The sequence below is a fragment of the Bactrocera dorsalis genome, chromosome 5 (genome assembly GCF_023373825.1).
Source record: "Bactrocera dorsalis isolate Fly_Bdor chromosome 5, ASM2337382v1, whole genome shotgun sequence".
NCBI lineage: Eukaryota > Metazoa > Arthropoda > Insecta > Diptera > Tephritidae > Bactrocera > Bactrocera dorsalis.
The window spans coordinates 35541714-35564134 of NC_064307.1; the positions used below are offsets into that span (position 1 = coordinate 35541714).

Below are 22421 nucleotides of genomic sequence, written 5' to 3' on the forward strand. Positions count from 1 at the left end.
GCCGCCAATAAAATTTGTGCAGTTATGGAACCCGATGGACCGCACAACGATGGTTTCACACGTTTTCGTTCTGGTGTTAGAGGTGGTCGAATATGCGCCACGCTCCGGAAGAGGCCTGCCGTCGAAAATTGCGATAAAATCGCTGAATTGGTCGAAAGAGACCGGCATAGTAGTCATCAAACCGTTATAATCCTAGTATATGAAGAAGCTTGGAGCACTAAAAGCTCGATTGTATGGGTTACAGACTGAATTGATTCAATAAAAATACCGCTAGACGTTTTTGACAACCCAATATCTATGTATATCGCTTAGGTTGTATCATATAGCCAACCGTAAATAAAAAAGATGAATAAAAACTATAATAATCTTTACCAACTGGTTGCCAGAGTATCACAAAAATTTAATGTATGCCTTTTTGCAATATGCCCCTCTACTACAAGGATTATTTACACCATTATAGTAATTTGAATAATAAGACACTGATGAACCCTTGACTAGTACGAACTTTACAGCTTCACTAAAAAAAAAACAATTTTTTTCATAAAATGACGCTTCTTTAAAATAAAGGTTTTTTAACTTTGGCCAAATTTTTAAAAATATTCCAAATTTCAACTTTACATTTTTGTTTGCTTCATGTCATAGAGAGATATTGAAAGAATATTTCAAGTAATTCGGCCGCCTATGAAATATATTGTATTAAAAGCATCACAAAAGTAGTTTCGAGAAAAACGCGTTTTATAATTTTATAGTAAGTTACGTCCACAGTCAAGACATTAGATCTTTTAAAACTTCGGAAATAATTTAAATTTTGAAGAATCATTTAAAGAAGATATTTCTGAATTTCTAAACTGTCGAAAAAATCTTGCGTTTGTTTTCAAATTTATCGACAAGAATATCCTCATAAGCATACATTATATCACTATAGTTATCCAAAATCCAATATTAAGTGCCTAGTACTTGCCACTCTCCACGTTATGAGTTTTTTACGTTTTTTTTAGTTCTCGCGCACACTTTTCGCCGACCGCACCTCTACTTAATAACTCGTTGATAGTGCTTTCGTATCTATTGCTACTTTTAAAATAAAAAGAAAAATACAACATATATACAATATATATATGTGTATATTTATATTACACATATATATATATTTTTGTGTAGTAGCATGTGCAAAGAGAGTTCCTCAGAGATGACTTAATCAATTTGTCCCTTCGTCCTGAACAGTTTGCTATATATTAAGTAACTCGAATATTTAATGATATCATAAATAACCATTAGCGAACAAACATATAAGAATTACACTCTATGCATAGCGTTTACTAGGGGGGCTCATAAGTTATATTATTTTTTTCATTTATCAAAAATTGTTTTATTTTCTCATATGCAGATCATTTCGAAGAATTTTGATAAGATATTCTGTAGCATTGAGTTTTTCCAGCGATGAGTATTTATTTTATCAATAACAAAAGTTCCATTTCAGTTAATTTAAAACTTCTTCTTTATTGCCGTAGACACGGTTTACGCGGTTAAAGCTGTGATTACAACAGCGCGCCAGTCGTGCTTCCTTTTCGCTGTTTGGCGCCAATTGGAGATTCGAAGTGTAGGCAGGTCCTTCTCCATTTGGTCTTTCCAACAGAGTGAAGGTCGATGGGGGACGAAGTCATTTGTTCTCTCATTGTCATTTACTTGGAAGTGGCCAGAAATGATTCTTTTACATCCGTTTAAAGGCAAGCTAAAGTTAGAAGGCAAGACATTCCTTCCCAGAGTTGTGCACAGTACTTGGGACCCGCAACGTAAAAAAAAACCGAATGAAAACAAGAAATTAATACTGGCTGGGAACAAATTTCGATAAACTTACTTTTGCCCAAAAAGGGTATATGCCAAGTAATGGGCAACCACCGCCCAGCATTATGTTCTTTATTTCTTTATCAGACAGATTGGAAGTAATCTGTGTTATCTTCGCGGTTGTCTTTTTAGAACAGCTTGCATCACTTAGAGTAAACTCACCTTCGTGAGCTTTTAAAATTTTATGTGTTTATTTCTATTACTCAGTTTGTACCAATAAAACAGAAAAGTAGGAATTTAAATGCCCGTAGCTTTAAATTTTTGAACACTCCTCATATAAAGCATATTCTTGTACTTTCACGCTTTATAAAAAAAAACTATGTACATGCTTACAAGCACGAACATAATACATTCAACCGAGTGCAGTCTTCGTTACAATGACGCTTTTATACCTCCATATGTGGCACGAGTACGTTTCGGCTTTCGCTAAGCAATCCTAAATACTCATAGAACATGTTTTCAGTGGAAAAGTCGACTGAGTGGCCCTTCAGCTCAGCTCACAGTGCCACAAGTGTGTCTGCCACAGCATTTACACACATAAATATACACATACCGGTAGGCAAGTAGATATGTATATATGTACTATAAGAAATGGTCGTAAAAAGTTGTCTGCATGAGACAGTTTTATTTACATTTGGATATCAGACACTATGTGTATTAAAGTTGTGTTCTAATTTTGTTTGAGGTGTTTCTAACTAAAGTTAATTGTCCTTGAACTATTTTTGCCAAAGTGCCAGCATTTTACGCCAGTTATGTTGTAGAAAGGAACAAGATACATTTACGTTGCGTATATATACACTAGAGTGTCCGTTATTTACCAAATTGATTATTTTTGACGAGACGCCTCTTAAACTTTTAGTTTTCCATCTAAAAAAAAATATCAGACCATAAGAAGCCCTTAATTTTCATAATAAACCTGGCCCCAAACACGATACATTTCCCATTGAAATTACATGGGATTTTGCCACTTTTTACAAATATTTTTTTTCTGGAACTTTCTCGTTTGTAGGAATAAAAAAGTCATATTCTTATACAGAATTAAATGCTCTACAAAAAACGTCCGGACAATTTTTTGATATACTCACCCCTAATATACATATATGAAATTTGAAATGGAACAAAAGACAGTGTTTACAATTTCTTAAAGGACTTATTAAGAAATCTTTATCTTTCTAGAGAGTCTCAGCTTTACTTTAATAGAAAAAAGTAGAATGTCTCTACCGGTTGGAACACGAGCGTCATTTTCCCATAACTGTAGCATCATATCATAAGTCTAGTCTGGCACATGTTCGAATTCAATATGAAATTTTGTTTTTTAAATTTAGCTTCGCACTAATTTTGTCAATTACGTTTTCCCCGATTATATTTGGCATCCCGTCTTTGTCATCGTCTATGCCTCACCACCATCTAACAGGACGGGAATAATGTTACTTATAGACTTTGGTCTTTCTTCATCGAGAGAGAACTCATTTACCTACTCAATCCGATGAAACAACTGCTGGCAAGAGTTATCCTGAGTTGGATTTCCAATCTACATTGTTGGTGGTGTTTATACTGATTCCAAGATAAACGAAATTATCTACGACTTCAAAGTTATGACTGTCAACAGTGACGTGGGAGCCAAGTCGTGAGCTACGATGACTGTATGTTTGATGACAGGAGACATTTCGTCTTGACCTCGTTCACTACCAATTCCATTTGCTTCGCTTCCTTATCCATTCTGGAGAAAGCAGAACTAACGGCGCAGTTTGTGAGACCAATGGTATCAATACCATCAGCGTACGCCAGCAGCTGTACACTCTTATAGAAAATGGTACTTCACTATTTAGTTCTGCAGCTCGAATTATTTTCTCCAGCAGCAGATTGAAGAAGTCGAACGATCGGGATTCCCCTTGTTTGAAACCTTGTATGACGTCGTACGGCTCTGAGAGGTCCTACCCGATACTGACGGATCTTTTGATGTTCCTCATCGTCACTTTACACGTATTAGTTTTGCCGGGATACCAAATTCAGACATCGCGGCATAAAGGCAGCTCCTTTTCGTGCTGTCAAAAGCAGCTTTGACGAAGAATTGGTGGGATTCGATTCTCCTTTCACGGATCTTTTTCGAAATCTGACATATGGTGTATATCTGGTAAGATTTTGATTTTCCAGGCTTAAGGCCACACTGATAAGGTCAAATCAACTCGTTGACAGTGGGCTTTAATCTTTTACACAGTACGCTCTACAGAACCTTATATGCGAAGTTGAGGGGTTTACCCTTAGTTGACGCAGATAATAACTGCCTTGGTAATTTTGGGGTGTTACTTCGAAAAGATATCAGGTGGCTTACTTAAAAAGTTTTTGTGTAACACAAAGTACAAATGTCTGCCGAACTGAAATCCTAATCTAATTTAAGTCAGACACTATTGAAAATTTGGGAAGAAGTGATTGTTTATTATACTCCGTATATTCCAAACTTACATCTTCTCTTGTTTTAGACTTTAACCATGCACCGCGAGCGTGCGATATCGTTGATAGCTAACAAGCCTGCTCGAGATGCCTTTTCCTTGCGTATTCTGTTTATTTGCCTCTTTAAATGCCGCAACATAATCTTTCGTGGGAATGCATGTTAGCGTGCTTACATACGTACATACTTATGTATATATAAGTACCACATATTTATATATTGTCTTTTTTTTCGTTTAACTAGACCCAAACTGAAACTACAGACAACCACTAAACAGTCTCAAGGTCTTACAGAAACATTTTATTGTCAACCGCCGTCCGTTTTGTGGTTAATGGACAGAGAAGAGCTTTGTGTAGTAGGCACTCTTGCTTAGATATATCACACTTATACCATAAGTATACCTATGCAATACGTTATATGGATATATGCTATACTTATGGACATATGGATGCACTTTATTTTAGGCCTGTATGTGCAAATATTTGCATAAAATTGTAGGAATGTTGAGTTTTCTTAAAATTGAAAAATTTTGTCATATATAAGAGCTTTTCCGGCATTTAATTTCCAACTTCAGTATACAAGAGTTTTGAATGTACTTTTTTGCTAAGCCCAAGAAGTCTGCCGAGATGTATGGATTTCCTACCAACTGCAATGCAAGAATTCTAAAACCACAAATTTTGAAATTCCTTCACAAATAACAGCAACAGCACTAAGTAACCCAATCAAATCTAATCCGAATTACTATTCATTTATGCATTCTAAGAAACTTATTTGCCAGCCTCTGGCATTGAAATCCATGCGAAATTATTCCTGCGTTCTCATCCGTCGCACTGTGTTCTAATTCCTCTCTCTTGTGCGAGTACAATTCCAGTTCAACGAAAACATGCTTTTGTAATACTTTTCTTCGAATGCCGCATATAACGACGCATTGAATTATGCATGTGTATGTACAAGTATGTGTACAAGTATACCTACATAAATATGTATACACACTAGTATTTGTGAAACTGCTTATGTTCGCAGCAATTTCTTTAATCTCAAATCAATTTACTGCGTCTGTCTATTTCACATTCAATATATGGATTTGCTCATATACAAGTAAATAGCCAGCTCAATAATATGTTTTATAAAATGTCGTAGTTGCGCTTTTTGTTTATCTACAAGCATGGCTCATAAGCCGCACATTTGTTTGTGTAAATCGCCTGAATATAACGCGGAGACAGACAAAATCGAAAACTCTTCTCTGTAAGACATAATCTTCAAACGAATTCTGTGAGAATAAATGAAATCGCTATAGTACCATACAAAAATAAACATCCCACCCCCCTTGGAAGACTAAAGTAATGCAATCAGTATTAAAATAACTAAACATAAAAATGGTACGATATCAATTTCGTATGATAATGAAGAACTTAATCGGTATATGAAAAATACGAGGTTTGACAATTAAGTAATGAGACTAACTCCATAAAAACCGTATATTTTTCTACAACTCTGCCATTCCCTTCAAATTAGTCCCCTTGGGCAGCTATACAGCGATTCCAGCGCGTTTTCCATGCTTCGTAACATTTCTGGAACGCTTCGACTGGGATGTCCACGAGTACCCTCGTCACGGCCGCCTGGATGTCCGTAATCGACTCAAAATGGGTTCCTTTGACCACCGATTTTGTTTTAGGAAACAAAAAAAGTCACAGTGTGACATGTCGGGCGAATAAGGCGGCTGTTGCAACACGGCGATCCCTTTAGAGGCCAAATACTGGGACACGCTGAGGGCGGTGTGGCACGGCGCGTTGTCGTGATGAAGGATCCAGTTACGAGCGATGTCTGTGCGCACCCTGTTGATTCGTTTTTGCAATATTTCGAGTACTTGGTAATAGTAGACTTCATTCACAGTTTTCCCCACTGAAAAGAATTCTTTGTGCACGATTCCATTCGCGTCAGTCCGCCCCTCGAATGGTCTCCCACTCCGCGCCTCATCTTCCACGCTTTCACGTCCTTCCTTAAACTCTTTGTAGTGTCGAAACACCTGGGCACGACTAAGAGCACTATCACCATACACTCTTTCAATTTTAGCGTACGTTTCCGAAGGTGTTTCGCCCAATCTGGCGCAAAATTTTATCGCGACGCGTTGCTCTTGATTTCGTTTTTCCATTTTCGCGACGAGCACTACAAACACACGTCTACTCAACTTGACACAGCAGGTGAACTAAACAAGCTAGAGCGATGGTACATATGTATATCAATGTAGAGGAGAGGAATGCCTGAAAAAGAGAAATGGAATTATAAGGTCACAGGTTTACCACAGTCTCATTACTTAATTGTCAAACCTTGTATGTTACATACAAAGCACCCCACGCTTTTCTCACAACAATACACGAATTTTCGATTCATTGTTATTGTTTGTTTATACTAAGAATTATTTTTCACTTTTTAGTTTGATGTAAGAACCCCCAAATTAGTTAAAATGTTAACTGTGATACGAGTATGTATTGTGCAAGTAATTTTACAATATAATTACGAAGTTTTTAATCTTTATTCTGAACCTTTCAGTGACCAAGTTCTATTGACGACTTTTTGAACTCTTACTTCCTAATCGAATAATTTTTTCTAAGGCTTCCCTTTACTTGGGGGTTTATATGTCAACTTTAAGCATTCAAGTTCTTCAATTCGAATACCACCCAAAGATGTACAACAACGAAGTGTTACATAAGCTTGTCCAGTAGCAAATGGTCGAGAGACCAGATAATTGATAAACTGCATATTCAACTGTATAACCATGCACCTTATGAACGGGCGACGCCTAACTCATTATTTTTGGCAACATTCGTCTTTCAGCAATTCCATACTAAACCTTTTGAGATGTCAATTTTCGACTTTAATATCACATTTGCTCCAACAAATATTTTAAAGTCCTCATTACGTAAATTTCATGTAATATCAAAGAATTGGTCTTGAAAACTCTGTAGAACTTTTTTCATTACGACTAACAACTTAATCATTAGTTGGGTAAATTTTTAAAGCTTTCGCAATCGAAAATTCTTCAGTGGTATCTGTTGACATTTTTCCATGAAGAAGTTTAAGATGATTAAACGTCAACTTTCCAACTCTTAAAGCATTAAGCACAACTATAAATATCGTGTCTTCTTATTGACGCATATTTTGGTGAAGTTCAACCAGGCGTAATTGTCGCCACAGATGTGTGGCGAGTATCATATATTCTAGCTATTGAAATACTTGTTGTCCTCGGACAGGTGGTAATTGCATTATATCACCAAAGAATAAAACATTTATACCACCAAAACAAGCGTCCGATCTCTTCAGTTGGCGCAAACGAGAGTCGATCGTGCAAAGCATCTCACGACAGAGATTTCGTCTATAAACAGAAGCTCAATGTTTTGCCATAACTCTTTTGTATGGTGGTTGTGGTTTAATACCCGAATGGGAGCAGTGTGTTTTAAACACTCAATGTCGAGTTGCATTGCATGTGCACCGCAGACCCTGTTGCAGTTGTTTAGCAGAGTATCAAAGAAGTTTCAAATGAATTCATCCGCCAACGGGCGCCACAATTGGTACCCAAACACTTGTTGCAAGATTTACGGAAGGATCTCAAGGTTTTTCAACAATTAGAGCGACCGATTATCAAGTGCGTCGCAAGTTCGGTGAATGGGTCAAAGCGAAATAGCCACCTTAAATTATTAAACTAAATTATAGCATTTGGAGTGATGATAATACACTAGCTATTGTTTAGACGCCGTTTTATTCCCAAGAAGCCGTTTGTGCTCTAATAGGAGAAGGTATCAGTTTTTTCGTCCATAATGACTAGCACAGAATTTGTATAATGCTTCGAAGACAATTGTTGCAAAAGCTGCAGTGGGAAGCTATGAATCGTGCACAAGTACTAATTACTATTTACATGTATGAACACATTTTACTACCGAACTTTTACTTTTTAAATGTATTTAAGTACGCCACTACACTTACGTGAATTCGGCGAACCCGGCTAAGTCATAACAAAACTATAAACTCTACTAATTACAAACAAGTTAGTGCACAGCAGCTGTGCGAACTTAACGGGCAAACATTGTAGGAAAACAGCAGCTATTAGCTATTAACAGCCAAAGTGTCAGGTAGTTGGAAGGGCAAGCTGCCACTTCGAATTTCATCCTGAGAGCCACTCCGTTTCAAATTTTCAATAAATAAATTTCTCTGTAAAAATCTCTTAGTAATTTAGCGAGCATTAAATTACAAAGTGAGCAATTAGGTTTGTGAAATTGAAATGCCTTACACACTTACAAAGTAACTTAGCAATCAGAGTTCTTATTACATATTATTGTATATGGATTGAACGGAATGCATGCGAAAAGTACGTTGATCAATACTTAAGAGTGTATAATTTTTTGTAAAAGGACACGTGGCTTTCCGAAAAAATTACTGAAAATTTCGCAAAATATTACAATGGGTAGCTGTTTTCTACATACCTAAACATATTGTGAAATGTTTGAGGCACAATAATGTGGCTATTAAATTGCGACTTATGGCACTATTGAATAAATGCTGACTGGGTAACGATTATATTAGTATTCAGGGTTCGGCACTCGAAGTGTAACCAACTTCAGACTGCTCGCGCAGCTGTAGCACTGAAATCAGCTCTTTATAAATTTGCTGAATGACAGTTCGGAGTATTGTTCACTAGTGTACAAAAGCGTTTTGCCAAATGTAAACGCAAAAAAAAGCTGATCAGCGATGGAATTCAAACGTAGTGGTGTGATTGCTTTATATTTAGCTGGAAAATCACAGCCAGCAATTATTCAATGTGAATAAAGTTTTTGTTTATCGCACCATCAATCGTTACAATGATACTGGTAGCATCGCAAAACGCCATGGAGGTGGTCATCAAAAGACGGCAACGTCACGTGAGGTGGTTCGGAAAGTGAAGTAGCGACTTGAGCGAAATCCACGTCGAAGTGCTAAAGAACTGAAAATATCCGACCGCAGCATCCGACGCATATTGAAAAATTAGCTCAAGGTCAAGCCTTACAAGTAAGACATGAAAGAGCGAAGCAGTTGCTTCGCTTGACCGAAAGCGGTCAAATTTGGACATTGTGTTTTCTGACGAAAAAATTTTTTCAATTGAGCAATTCGTAAACTCACAAAACGATAGGGTTTACTTGACCGACCGTTCATACGAGACTCTAAGTCATCGGTTGGCCACCAGGAGGCGGCACCCGCTACAAATAATGGTTTGGGTTGTCACCGCAGAAGGGCGCTCTCCAATTGTTTTCATCGAGCCTGGTGTCAAAGTAAATGCGACATATTATCGGGGAAGTGTTCTGGAGGCTGCTTTGAAGCCATGGACAAACAAGCATTTCGGTCGCAAACCATGGACGTTTCAACAAAACTCAGCACCGTCTCACAAAGCGCGAGCGAACCAAGAATGACTAAAAAAAAACGTTCCGAACTTCATTACGACCACACAATGGCTCTCGAATTCATCAGATGCGAATCCAATGGATATTCTCTCAGGGCCATTTTGGAGAGCAAGGTCCGAAGTAAAAAATACACCAGTCTCGAGATGTTGAAGAAAGCCATTGTCCGTGAGTGGGCCAAAATACCGGCAATTCACATTCGGGCAGCTTGCAATTCTTTTTTTGACCGTTGAGGTTAATAAGGAAGGACTCTAAGACTTTAGAACAAATTCGACTTTTACAAATTTCTGTTTTGAAACTGTGAATATCATATATTTTCCGACATTATGTACCCACTGACGACTTATATTCCATGCTTCACCTAACAATAGGCTCCATTTGCAGTTCTAGCCTTGACTTCGTAACGTAAATTTCGTTTACTTTTTATATCTTCTTCTTTACTGGCGTAGACACCGCTTACGCGATTATAGCCGAGTCAACAACAGCGCGCCAGTCGTTTCTTCTCTTCGCTACGTGGCGCCAATTGGATATTCCAAGCGAAGCCAGGTCCTTCTCCACTTGGTCCTTCCAACGGAGTGGAGGTCTTCCTCTTCCTCTGCTTCCCCCGGCGGGTACAGCGTCGAATACTTTCAGAGCTGGAGTGTTTTCGTCCATTCGGACAACATGACCTAGCCAGCGTAGCCGCTGTCTTTTAATTCGCTGAACTATGTCAATGTTGTCACATACATATCTCATACAGCTCATCGTTCCATCGAACGCGATATTCACTGTGCCCAACGCGCAAAGAGCCCTAAATCTTTCGCAGAACTTTTCTCTCGAAAACTCGCAACGTCAGCTCGTCTGTAGTTATCGTCGTCTAAGCCTGTGCACCATATAGCAGGACGGGAATTATGAGTGACTTATAGAGTTTGGTTTTTGTTCGTCGAAAGAGGACTTTGCTTCTCAATTGCCTACTTAGTCCGAAGTAGCACCTGTTGGCAAGAGTTATCCTGCGTTGGATTTCAAAGCTGACATTGTTGGTGGTGTTTACGCTGGTTCCAAGATAGACGAAATTATCTACAACTTCAAAGTTATGACTGTCAACAGTGACGTGAGTGCCAAGTCGCGAGTGCGACGACTGTTTGTTTGATGACAGGAGATATTTCGTCTTGCCCTCGTTCACTGCCAGACCCATTTGCGTTGCTTCCTTGTTCAGTCTGGAGAAAGCAGAACTAACGGCGCGGGTTTTGAGACCGATGATATCAATATCATCGGCATACGCCAGCAGCTGTACACTCTTATAAAAGATTGTACCTGCTCGATTAAGTTCTGCAGCTCGAACTATTTTCTCCAGCAGCAGATTGAAGAAATCTCACGATAGGGAGTCGTCTTGTCTGAAATCTCGTTTAGTATCGAACGGTTCGGATAGGTCCTTCCCGATCCTGGCGGAGCTTTTGGTTACTTTTTATGTGACTACCGAATATTTTTAATTTTTAAGTTTTTTTTCCTAATTTCATGTTTTGCTTCAGCAAACTAATCGGAAACATGTTTAGAGGTTTTGTTGCCAACATAAAGTTGCGACACTAAATTAAAATGTCGATACTTTTCTTACATGACCTTAAATTTTCTGGGACGAAATAAAACTATATTTTGTTTTTGTATGCATGTGAACGCAATAAATAGGCAGCAATAATAATAGACACATACATATATGTATGTATATATAAATAAAAGTATGTGTAGCCCTTTAACAATATTGTCCTTTGTTCTCCTCCTGTCTCTTGCAGCCGCCGTTGTAGTGACCTTTTTCATTTGCTGGCTGCCATTCCACATGCAGCGCTTATGGTTCCTCTATGCCAAAGAACAAAACAATTTCCAAGAGATAAACGAGTGGATGTTCTCCATCGCCGGTTTCACGTACTATGTGTCGTGGTAAGTACTCCGATAAATTTCCAAATTTTCAACTATTTTATTTTATGACTGACTTTTACTTATTTATATGCACATGCACATATATTTACATATACAATATCTGTATATACATATATAATTTATATCTACATATATGCATATGGTTCGTTATGGTTTCACATGGATGTTTACACTTCATTTTAAGTATTTCATCTCTGCTGAGCGGAGGGCAGCAGAAAGAGTGGCTGTGTTTGTAAATAGTTTTGTCATGTTTGCTCTGATAAAACCGTTTAAGTCTCTTTATCTGCAAAGAGAAACAATGTACTGCAGTAACAATTAGAAAGCAGATGAAAACAAAACAGTGTAAATAAGTTGTGGTAAATATTAGAGAAGCTTAGTTGTGCAAACTCATTTCTTCATCAGTTGGGACCCAGACAGCTATTTATCACGAACACATTTGCAAACAGATGCTAATGATTAAGTTTGTCCGAAGATTAAAGAATTACTGATAATACCAGCAAAGAGTGATAAATGCCTGCAGCTGTTTGGTTGTCGTAAATCATAAGACACCTGTATGTACTTAATATCAATTTAGAAATCGGAAAAGTAGTAAAATGCTATTAATCTTCATATAATAGAATAAAAAATGTAATATATAAAATATATATAAAAGTAGAATATATAAAATATAAATATATAAAAAATAATATAGTTGGCAGACAACTAAAGGAATCTACTGTAAAACAAATTGGACTTGCGAAAAAAATATTTTCGTACTCTGTTGGATGACCTAGTAACTGTGGTACAAAGGGAGATACTATGTTAGGAGTACAGGAGAATAGAGTATAAAGGACACATGATTTTAGGAAAAGGGAAGGAGAACTTTAGAGTAAAACTTGATATTAAAAACTGTTAAGAATTGCACATGGGATGACAGCATTTAATTTTAAATCAAAGACTGCTTGTAATATTTGTCGAAGTCATAAAAACTTATAGGGGCCGAATATATCACGACGATAAGAATGCCGTTAAAAAATCATGTAGGGACACCTGAGCGTCTGTTCTTCTATTCGTCTTATATAAATATATACATACTTAACAGACCCTTAAATTTATAAGACTCAAATATGACAAAAGACATGATCTATGACGCTTTCTGCCAACTCTTAGTTTAGTACATAAATAAGTCTGAATATCGACGACTTGTGGGCGTAGTATAGTAATGGTTGGATCTACTCGGCTCTGTGCATCATGCCCCGACCAAAAAAGCTAGATCTAAGAGCAGTGTTTATGTAATCAGCAGTATATGGGCGATGAAGAAAATGAAAAAATAATGTCTGCTTTTAAGTTAAGTAAAATGAGGCCTATAACGCGTTCATCCACTCAAACGCGAAGCTACACTAATAGCAACATTGAACAGCGCTACGATTAGATATTAGGATCTCGGCTATCATTACACCGAGGCATTGCTTCAATTTTATGTATTGGGTAGTCGAAAAAGTCTTTTCGTATTTCTAATCAAAACTCAACATATTTTTTCCATATTTATAAAGAACTTTAATAAATCAAATATGTACCATTTTAGTCAACCATTTTTGGCCCTTCTTCCGCTAGAGACTTTATGCCCTCAGTGTAAGACTTTTCGGATTTCTCGTCGAAAAAGAGCATCGAGGCGTCACTCTTGGCTTTGCCACCGTTTGTTGAGCTTCACCATGCTTGGACCATGTTCTTTTTCGCACATTATTGTCGTATTTGGTAAACTTTTCGTCTCCTGTTACCATTCACTTAAGAAATGGTTCGATTTCATTGCGTTTCAGCAAAGAATCGCAGATGTTAATTTGGTCCATTAAATTATTCACAGACAATTCATTCGGTATCTAAACATCGAGCTACTTTTTGTAGTCAGCCCTTTTTAAATGGTTCAAAACCATTTGATGATGAATGTTAAGTACCTTAGCGGTGTCATGACTGCTTATGTGACGGTCTTGGTCAATCTTTTTCATAATTTCATCGACATTTTCAACGTTAGGTCGGTCAGAGCGAGGTGCATATTTCACATCGAAATTTCCAGAATGGAAGCGAGCGAACCATTGTTGTGCTGCATGAACTGATTCATCATGGCATTCTTCCCTTTTTTATACAAAAATTTCAAAATACGATTTTCTTCCTTATTTTCACTCATTTTTGAACATCTGTAACTTTTTTCAACTCACCACAATTTTTTTTTTTTATTGGTTAAATAAAGCTTAAAATCTCACCTTTCTAACACTATGGTATATGGTTAGGTAGCATTGGAACCACTGCAACGACATCTGTTAACAAAATACGAAAAGACCTTTTCGACTACCCAATATTTGCTTTCAGTAAATAGTTTTGTTCTGATCGAATTTTCCTTAACCAGAAGGCTAGAATAAATGATGATATTTTATTAATGTAAATATATGTTTTATCTTAAGATCAACCTAAACAAAATCTCTGATCTCTATATTCAATTTAAGCCCTGTCTAGTTTTTAAGGAAAGATCCGTAACTTAAGGGAGACGCTTCACCGAATCTATGATACTTCTCATAGGTTCAATATTTCTTTACAAAACTTTGATGTTGATCATTCAGTTTGTATGACAGCTAAATGCTATTGTGATCCGATCTGAACAATATGTTGGGAAACTGAAGCTTTTCGTAGAACAATGATCCATGCCAAATTTCGTGAAAATACCAATACAAAGGTTTCCACATAGGGACTAGAGTTTCATCGTTCAGTTAGTATGCTATTGTAGTACGGTATGACCAAATCAAATAAAAGTTTATTGTGGAAAAACTGCGTGTATAAAAATTCAGATAAATATCTAAAAAAAATGAGGCAATTTCTATTTGTTACACACTTCGTGGCAAACTTAATATACCGTGTGCAAGTATACCTGAGCATAAACCGGACTCCCACATTTTTATGTGAGCACGTCATTTTCACACCAAGAAGCCGGTCATTTGCCGAAAACGTCGATATCGGACCACTATAGCATATAGTTGTACGATCGCAATTGTTTGTATGGAAAATATTTGACATGGTTTATTGTCTAAAATAATGGTACAGCCTCCGAACATTTTGTACAAATCGCATCATCATAGCATACAAACTAACCGATCAAATCAATTTGTTGTAAGTAACGGTTTGTATTTGTGTATATTATATTTTATTATAACTTCCGTGGATCCAAAAATACCTTTTTTTTTCGTTTTCAATATGCATTTTAATATCTTATATAACCATTTTCAAGCAAATTAATGAACACTTTAACATTTCTTCTTCTCTTTTCTTCTTCTCTTTTCTTCCCCTCTTGTACTTAATTACAAAAAATATCACTGCACAAATCGACGACTATAGCACGATCAACCCGATTTTGTATAATGTGATGTCGCACCGGTACCGAGTTGCCTTCAAGGATATACTGTGGGGCAAACGGCGGAGCGTGTACTACAACAATGGCTTTGCTAGAGATCAGTCCAGCTTTCGAGAGACGATCGCTTCCAGCTTGGGTGGCAATAACAGCACATACGATCGCGTACATTCGGTGAGTGAAGTCCATAAAACAACTATTATTTGAAATAACATCTTTCCTAGTAACTCGATATAAAGTCAAATATGTGTGCCACACTCAAGCACTTGCTTGTTTTCAGGTAAGTCTAAGCAATTAAATGCAAATGATTTCGAAAGTCGACGTTAGCACACACATTCGCACAACAGCCACAGAAACAAGTACATGCTGCAAGTTCTTAATTAGCTAATAATTTCCCAAGCGGCTTAACTCCTACTCTTCTTAGCAGCTTAGTAATATTTTAATAATAAAGCCACTGACGCAGCAGTAAGTTAGTTATTATGTGGTTATATGGATATATGTAAATGTGAGTAAAAGTGAGAGCATTTAAGCCAACTAGACGAAAATTTAATTGTATCAAGTTGCTCGTGTATATATCGTGTATGGTTCGTTAGCGTTGGTAATCATATTTTGCAGGTTATGTTAACGAGCTGTACGACTGTGGCAACAGCGGTGATTTTAATATGCACAATTATTTCATTCACCTTGCTCACACCGAAAGCCCGTAGTACGTTCAACTTAAAATAATTATGTCTGTTAAAGTTTTTCGAAATGAGAGTATCGTATTGTCCTATGAAATAATTGATATTGCTTTTATTTAAAATCACTATTTTATACGGCTACCAAATCAATGAATTGTAATAAATTTTACAGACAGAACCGAAAACATTCGATGACTTGAAATAGTTAGAAGGTTATCTACTATTTGAAAAAAAAATTAAATAAATAATAATCTAATAAAGATACATACTGGTTTTTGATAACGTTAGATATTGCAATAGGTTGCCAGCTGTTTTACATTTTGTGGTCAAATGCAATGTTGGTATCAACTTATTGTTGTAGTACGAGTATACCTATTACCTATTATGGAACATTAGTGAAGCTGCAATAATAGGTCAATATAAAAATCCCAGGCCTGACACCTAGATGGAGCCCACTAGAAATAACTCAATATGATTTTTAGTCAGACCAAACATTTAAAAGGCGCATGTATAAGTTTGGCAGCTGTCGCATGAGGAAAATCAACCATCAACGATTGGTTAAGTTCAGACGGTGAACGCAGTGGACGTCCAAAATAGGTTGTTACCGAGGAAAACATCAAAAAAGTCTACAAAATAAATGTTTGATGATCTTAAAGGGAAGTTGTTCATGTGTACATCAAATCACTCGCGAATATTTGGGTATGAGAAGGCTTTGTGCGAAGTGGGTGCCGCGTGAGACCACTTTTAACCAAACACAATGACAAGTTGACGATTCGGTGGAATGTTTGGGGATGTTCAACCGTAATAAACGCGAGTTTTTGCATCGATATATGGCAATGGAGGAAACATGGCTCCATCATTTCACTCCAGAGTCCAATTAGCAGTCAGTGGACTGCACAAGATGAACCCGCTTCAAAACGTAGAAAAGCGCAACAGTCAGCTAGCAAGGTTGAGGTACCAACCAGAGATATTTGCAAAGTACAGTAAAGCATGCTGGGGTAATATAATGGTGTGAGGATGCTTTTCTGGTCAAGGAATAGAACTTATTTACAAAATATAAGGATATATGAATAGCTTCCAATATAAAAATATAATGCAAGCCCAAATGTTACCCCACACTATTCAAAAAAATGCCGCCTAATTGGCAGTTTCAACATAACAATAACCTTAAACACACGTCTAAAATTGTGAAAGTTTGCTTTTGGAAAAAAAAGTTTATGTTATAAGATGGTCCGTCCCGTCTCCATAGTAATCCGATCTGAAGAATTTCTTTGGAGATTACATTGTTGCCAAATTTCGTGAACATATGTTGTCAAATGTGAAAGTTTTCCATTCAAGAACTTGATTCTGATCGCTCAGTTTGTATGGCAGCTATATGTTATAAAGGGTGATTTTTTAAGAGCTTGATAACTTTTTTTAAAAAAAAACGCATAAAATTTGCAAAATCTCATCGGTTCTTTATTTGAAACGTTAGATTGGTTCATGACATTTACTTTTTGAAGATAATTTCATTTAAATGTTGACCGCGGCTGCGTCTTAGGTGGTCCATTCGGAAAGTCCAATTTTGGGCAACTTTTTCGAGCATTTCGGCCGGAATAGCCCGAATTTCTTCGGAAATGTTGTCTTCCAAAGCTGGAATAGTTGCTGGCTTATTTCTGTAGACTTTAGACTTGACGTAGCCCCACAAAAAATAGTCTAAAGGCGTTAAATCGCATGATCTTGGTGGCCAACTTACGGGTCCATTTCTTGAGATGAATTGTTGTCCGAAGTTTTCCCTCAAAATGGCCATAGAATCGCGAGCTGTGTGGCATGTAGCGCCATCTTGTTGAAACCACATGTCAACCAAGTTCAGTTCTTCCATTTTTGGCAACAAAAAGTTTGTTAGCATCGAACGATAGCGATCGCCATTCACCGTAACGTTGCGTCCAACAGCATCTTTGAAAAAATACGGTCCAATGATTCCACCAGCGTACAAACCACACCAAACAGTGCATTTTTCGGGATGCATGGACAGTTCTTGAACGGCTTCTGGTTGCTCTTCACCCCAAATGCGGCAATTTTGCTTATTTACGTAGCCATTCAACCAGAAATGAGCCTCATCGCTGAACAAAATTAAAGCGCGAAACACATTTCGAACCGAACACTGATTTTGGTAATAAAATTCAATGATTTGCAAGCGTTGCTCGTTAGTAAGTCTATTCATGATGAAATGTCAAAGCATACTGAGCATCTTTCTCTTTGACACCATGTCTGAAATCCCACGTGATCTGTCAAATACTAATGCATGAAAATCCTAACCTCAAAAAAATCACCCGTTAGTTGTTCGATATCAACAGTTCCGACAAATAAACAGCTTCTTGAAGAGAAAATGACGTTTGCAAAATTTCAAAACGATATCTTAAAAACTGAAGAGACTAGTTCTTATATATCCTAGCTAGCCACATGCGCACAAGTTCTCAAGGCTATGTTTTCGAAACTATTACTCGAAACAACTTGAAAATTTAGGACAACATTTTCGAGGTCTTTTAAAATTTAACAAGATAATGAAAAAAATCGATTTTTTAAAACCCGTAAACCCATGTAACCCCTTAATATAGCATAATCGATCTTTCTTTTGCCGAAAAAAATATTCTTCTAATGTCCAACGTTTGACGGAATATGTATGACACTCCAGTTAGTCCAAAGTCTGACACTGTATATATAACCTTCTTTGTAACTCGATTAATTTCACGTGATACATACAACCGTTATGTGAACAAAACTAATATACTATGTAGCAACATGTTGCAAGAGTATAAAAAATGTTTCGCGTTTGTTCACTTAACCTAAATTTAATAAAACGTGTAAAGTTTCCTTTAACCTCGCTTGATTACTTTTTAATTTTTTCTACAAATTTCTGAACATATGTACATATGTTTATATGTATATATAAATACATGTTATATATGCGAAACATTTCTCCCTAAACCTTTCCCTTGAAACTCGTTGCACTGAGACTTAAAAGTTTGTAAAACTGTACAAAATGTGAATACCTACATTCATACACCGATTGAAGTAATGTTTGTGGTTTTTTGTTTGTATCTAAGCACAACACGAGCTCTTTGAATTCTCAACCCTTATCAATTTTATTTTTGTTTCTAAAAGTTTTTAAAACGGCGCGCCCATAATACCTTTCCAACTAAACACGAACGTTTCAGCAATGCGCGAAGTGAAATGAAGCGTTGTTTTGAGCGTTTGAAAAGAATAAAAAGGAAATTTAACTTGTTGCCATTTTTTTTAATAGACGCTTGTCACAGCGAGATTTTTTTGGAATTTTTTAATTTGTACCACAAATTGAAGTCTGTTTAATACTGATACAAAAGATCCAAAACGAGATGGTCACCGATGGTTCACAAAAAAATTTTATTCAGCGATGAAGCGAAATTGGTTGAAAGAGTTTTTCGCATTTTGAGTGATTATAATCCACAAGCCCACGCTTGTCTAATAATCCCAAGACACTTGAAACAAATTCCTGTAAAAAGTGGTCGAAAGGTAGGTCTTACAACTGAAGCTTATTAGAGGCAACAGCATCAGTTCCTTGCACAAAGTCACTTTTACAACATAATGGCGAACCCTAATCTTATATATTATGTATAAATAAGTTGGGTTTTAGTCTGTTCGTTATAAACAGGCATGGGCAAAGTCTTAGCAGGTGCTAAAAGAGCGTAAGCTATCGTATACGTACACACACCGATTGTCTCTAACACGCACAAGCGAAGAGCGTAAAACGAGCACTTACGATGGAACAAAGCGATGTTAAAATCAGTCTGCAATCAGAAGTTGAACTGAGCAGGTTGATGCGCACGAGTTGTATGCCGTATATAAATGAACACATATGCGAGTATAAACATGGAAGACCAAAAAAACGTTTCAGACAGAGTGGGAATTTGAATTTTTTTTTCTTTTGAATAATTCTGGGAAGCCGCAGTGCTTGTTATGTCAAAAAGTTTTAAATTTTGTATTTAAGCAAAATTTAAAAAGACATTTTATAATCTTTCACAAAGAAATAAATAACCTTCATAAATTTATTACAGAATGAACTCTTTTTTTTTTTTGACACTCGGATAATTGTTTGAAATTAACTGACCTCTTGAAATGTGTATTCATAATATTTCATATTATAATAGCTTTCATTTTCTAATAGCTTTAACTTTATTGAAGTTTCGTTATATATTTAAAATATTCGATGAATTCAAATATAGATTTATATTTTCTTTTCATACACAAATTTAATTTATTTTTAAGTTTTTAAATGAATTAGATTACTAATTTATAATTAACTAATAACTTAAATTTTATTCTTGCTTGAAATGAAAAATAATTATATTTTATATTCAATGGTTTATGCACATATTCTTAAAAATGTGCATATGTATATACATACGTATTCGTAGCATTGCGGCTTCGTGCGACATAGACCCGCTCGATCGACATCTGCAAGCAGACTGATTATTTTTGGTTGCTGGTACGCTTGGTCCCACAGTAAGCGCACTAACACAATCTCATTTTGTGATGCTTGTTTGATTGTGATGGTGCCCATCCCTGGTTATAACTGACTAAATCGTTGCATGAAATGAAAAATGGCTTGAACCACTTTGAAGGTAATCCAATGAAGATGGTTTGTACAAAAAAATTCGGAAAACTGGCAAGACGTTTCTTTCAAATTGAATACTTGCTAAAATAGGACAATCAAGGAAGATAGCGATAGTAGTTACTTCATCAGGAATTTCTGCAACTCTTTTAAAGGATGGAAAAACTATTCATTCATTTTTTAAATTTCCGTTATCAATAAATCTGGAACAACAATCAATATGTTCTATCCGCAAAAATGGACCTCTTGGTTAACTATTGCAAAACGCCTCATTGATTATGTGGAATGAATGCACCATGCGCCATAAAGCATTTACTTTTATAGAGACCGTGGACAGAACATTCAAAGACCTTAGAAACTCCATTGCTCTCATGGGCGGAATAACTTCCGCATTTGCAGGAGATTTCCGACAGACTCTTCCTGTGATACCTCTGTTAATGGATTGAAAATATGAAATTATGGACGAATGTGAGAGCTCATCTTCATGGAATCCCTGATAGAGATTTCCCACAGCAACTGCTTAATGGGGAAAGAACTTTTCCCTCTCTCTGGGCCAAATAGTTCATAGTTTAGATATTTTAATAGATGCAGCATATCCTGACGTCGAGAATTTGCTCGAAAAAGAATTTCATTGGTTGTGTTCTAGGGCAATAGTGTCACCCAGGAATGATAGTGTCAACGGAATAAACGATTTTGTTATTAAAAAATTTGCCGAAAAAATAAAAAAAAAATACAAATCAATAGACGGCGCGACTAATATCGCAGACGCAGTCTATTATCCCCAGGAGTTTTTAAATTCATTAAACTCTTCTGAACTGCCACCACATGAATTAGCTTTACGAATTGGAATTCCAGTTATAATTTTGAGGAATTTAAGTCCTTCAAGCATGTGCAACCAGACGAGACAACCATTATCATCGGCCCAGCAGCTAGTCAACTAGCTCATATATCGAGGAATCCAATGATCCCAAGTGATCTGCCCATCTCATTTAAACAGCTTCAATTTCCGGTATATACATCTTTCGTTCTAATTATAAACAAGTTGAAAGGCCAGACTTTCGAATTACTAGGGATTGGCCTAGGAATAGAATATTTTACTCACTAACAACTGTATGTTGATCTATCGCAGGCCAGAGGACCTGAAAGTCAATATAAATTATAAGTAATTAAATTAACATCAAATATCGTTTACGGGGAAGCTCTGATTAAATTAATTGTTCTGTAGGAGCAGGGAAAGTAAAATATATAACGAAGGACTTCTTAGAAAAATTAAAAAATAATATAAAAAAAAAATATACTTCCATGTTCGAATTTCTTTCATTTAACTAATTCTTAATGACCTCAAATTGTACAAAATTATAGCTTTTGAAATTATTGTTTCATACCCGTGTGAATCCGGGGTGGGCTGCTAGTTTTTATACTCTCGCAACAAAGTTGCTAAGGAGAGTATTATAGTTTTGTTCACATAACGGTTGTTTGTAAGTCCTAAAACTAAAAGAATCAGATATAGGGTTATATATACCAAAGTGATCAGAATGACGAGTAGAGTTGAAATCCGGTTGTCTGTCTGTCCGTCCGTCCGTCTGTCCGTTCGTCCGTGCAAGCTGTAACTTGAGTAAAAATTGAGATATCATGATGAAACTTGGTAACGTATTTTTTGGCTCCATAAGAAGGTTAAGTTCGAAGATGGGCAAAATCGGCCCACTGCCACGCCCACAAAATGGCGGAAACCGAAAACCTATAAAGTGTCATAACTAAGCCATAAATAAAGGTATTAAAGTGAAATTTGGCACGAAGGATCGCATTAGGGAGGGGCATATTTGGAAAAAATTTTTTTGGAAAAGTGTTTACTAAGTTTTTTGTACATATCTCGTAAACTACTATAGCTATGTCAACCAAACTCTATAGAGTCGTTTTCTTCAGGCATTTCCATATACAGTTCAAAAATGGAAGAAATCGGATAATAACCACGCCCATCTCCCATACAAAGGTTATGTTGAAAATCACTAAAAATGCGTTAACCGACTAACAAAAAACGCCAGAAACACTAAATATTATGGAAGAAATGGCAGAAGGAAGCTGCACCCAGGCTTTTTTTAAAAGTTGTAAA

At 36.5% G+C, this 22421-nt stretch overlaps 1 protein-coding gene across 1 annotated transcript in view; it reads left to right on the forward strand.

Moving 5' to 3' along the window:
- Window positions 1–22421, forward strand: part of LOC109579599 (neuropeptides capa receptor-like) — a 63536-nt gene that overhangs the window by 28187 nt on the left and 12928 nt on the right. Inside the window, 2 exon segments of the mRNA XM_049459238.1 lie at window positions 11484–11628; window positions 14989–15175. Of these exon segments, the coding sequence (XP_049315195.1) occupies window positions 11484–11628; window positions 14989–15175 (332 nt within the window).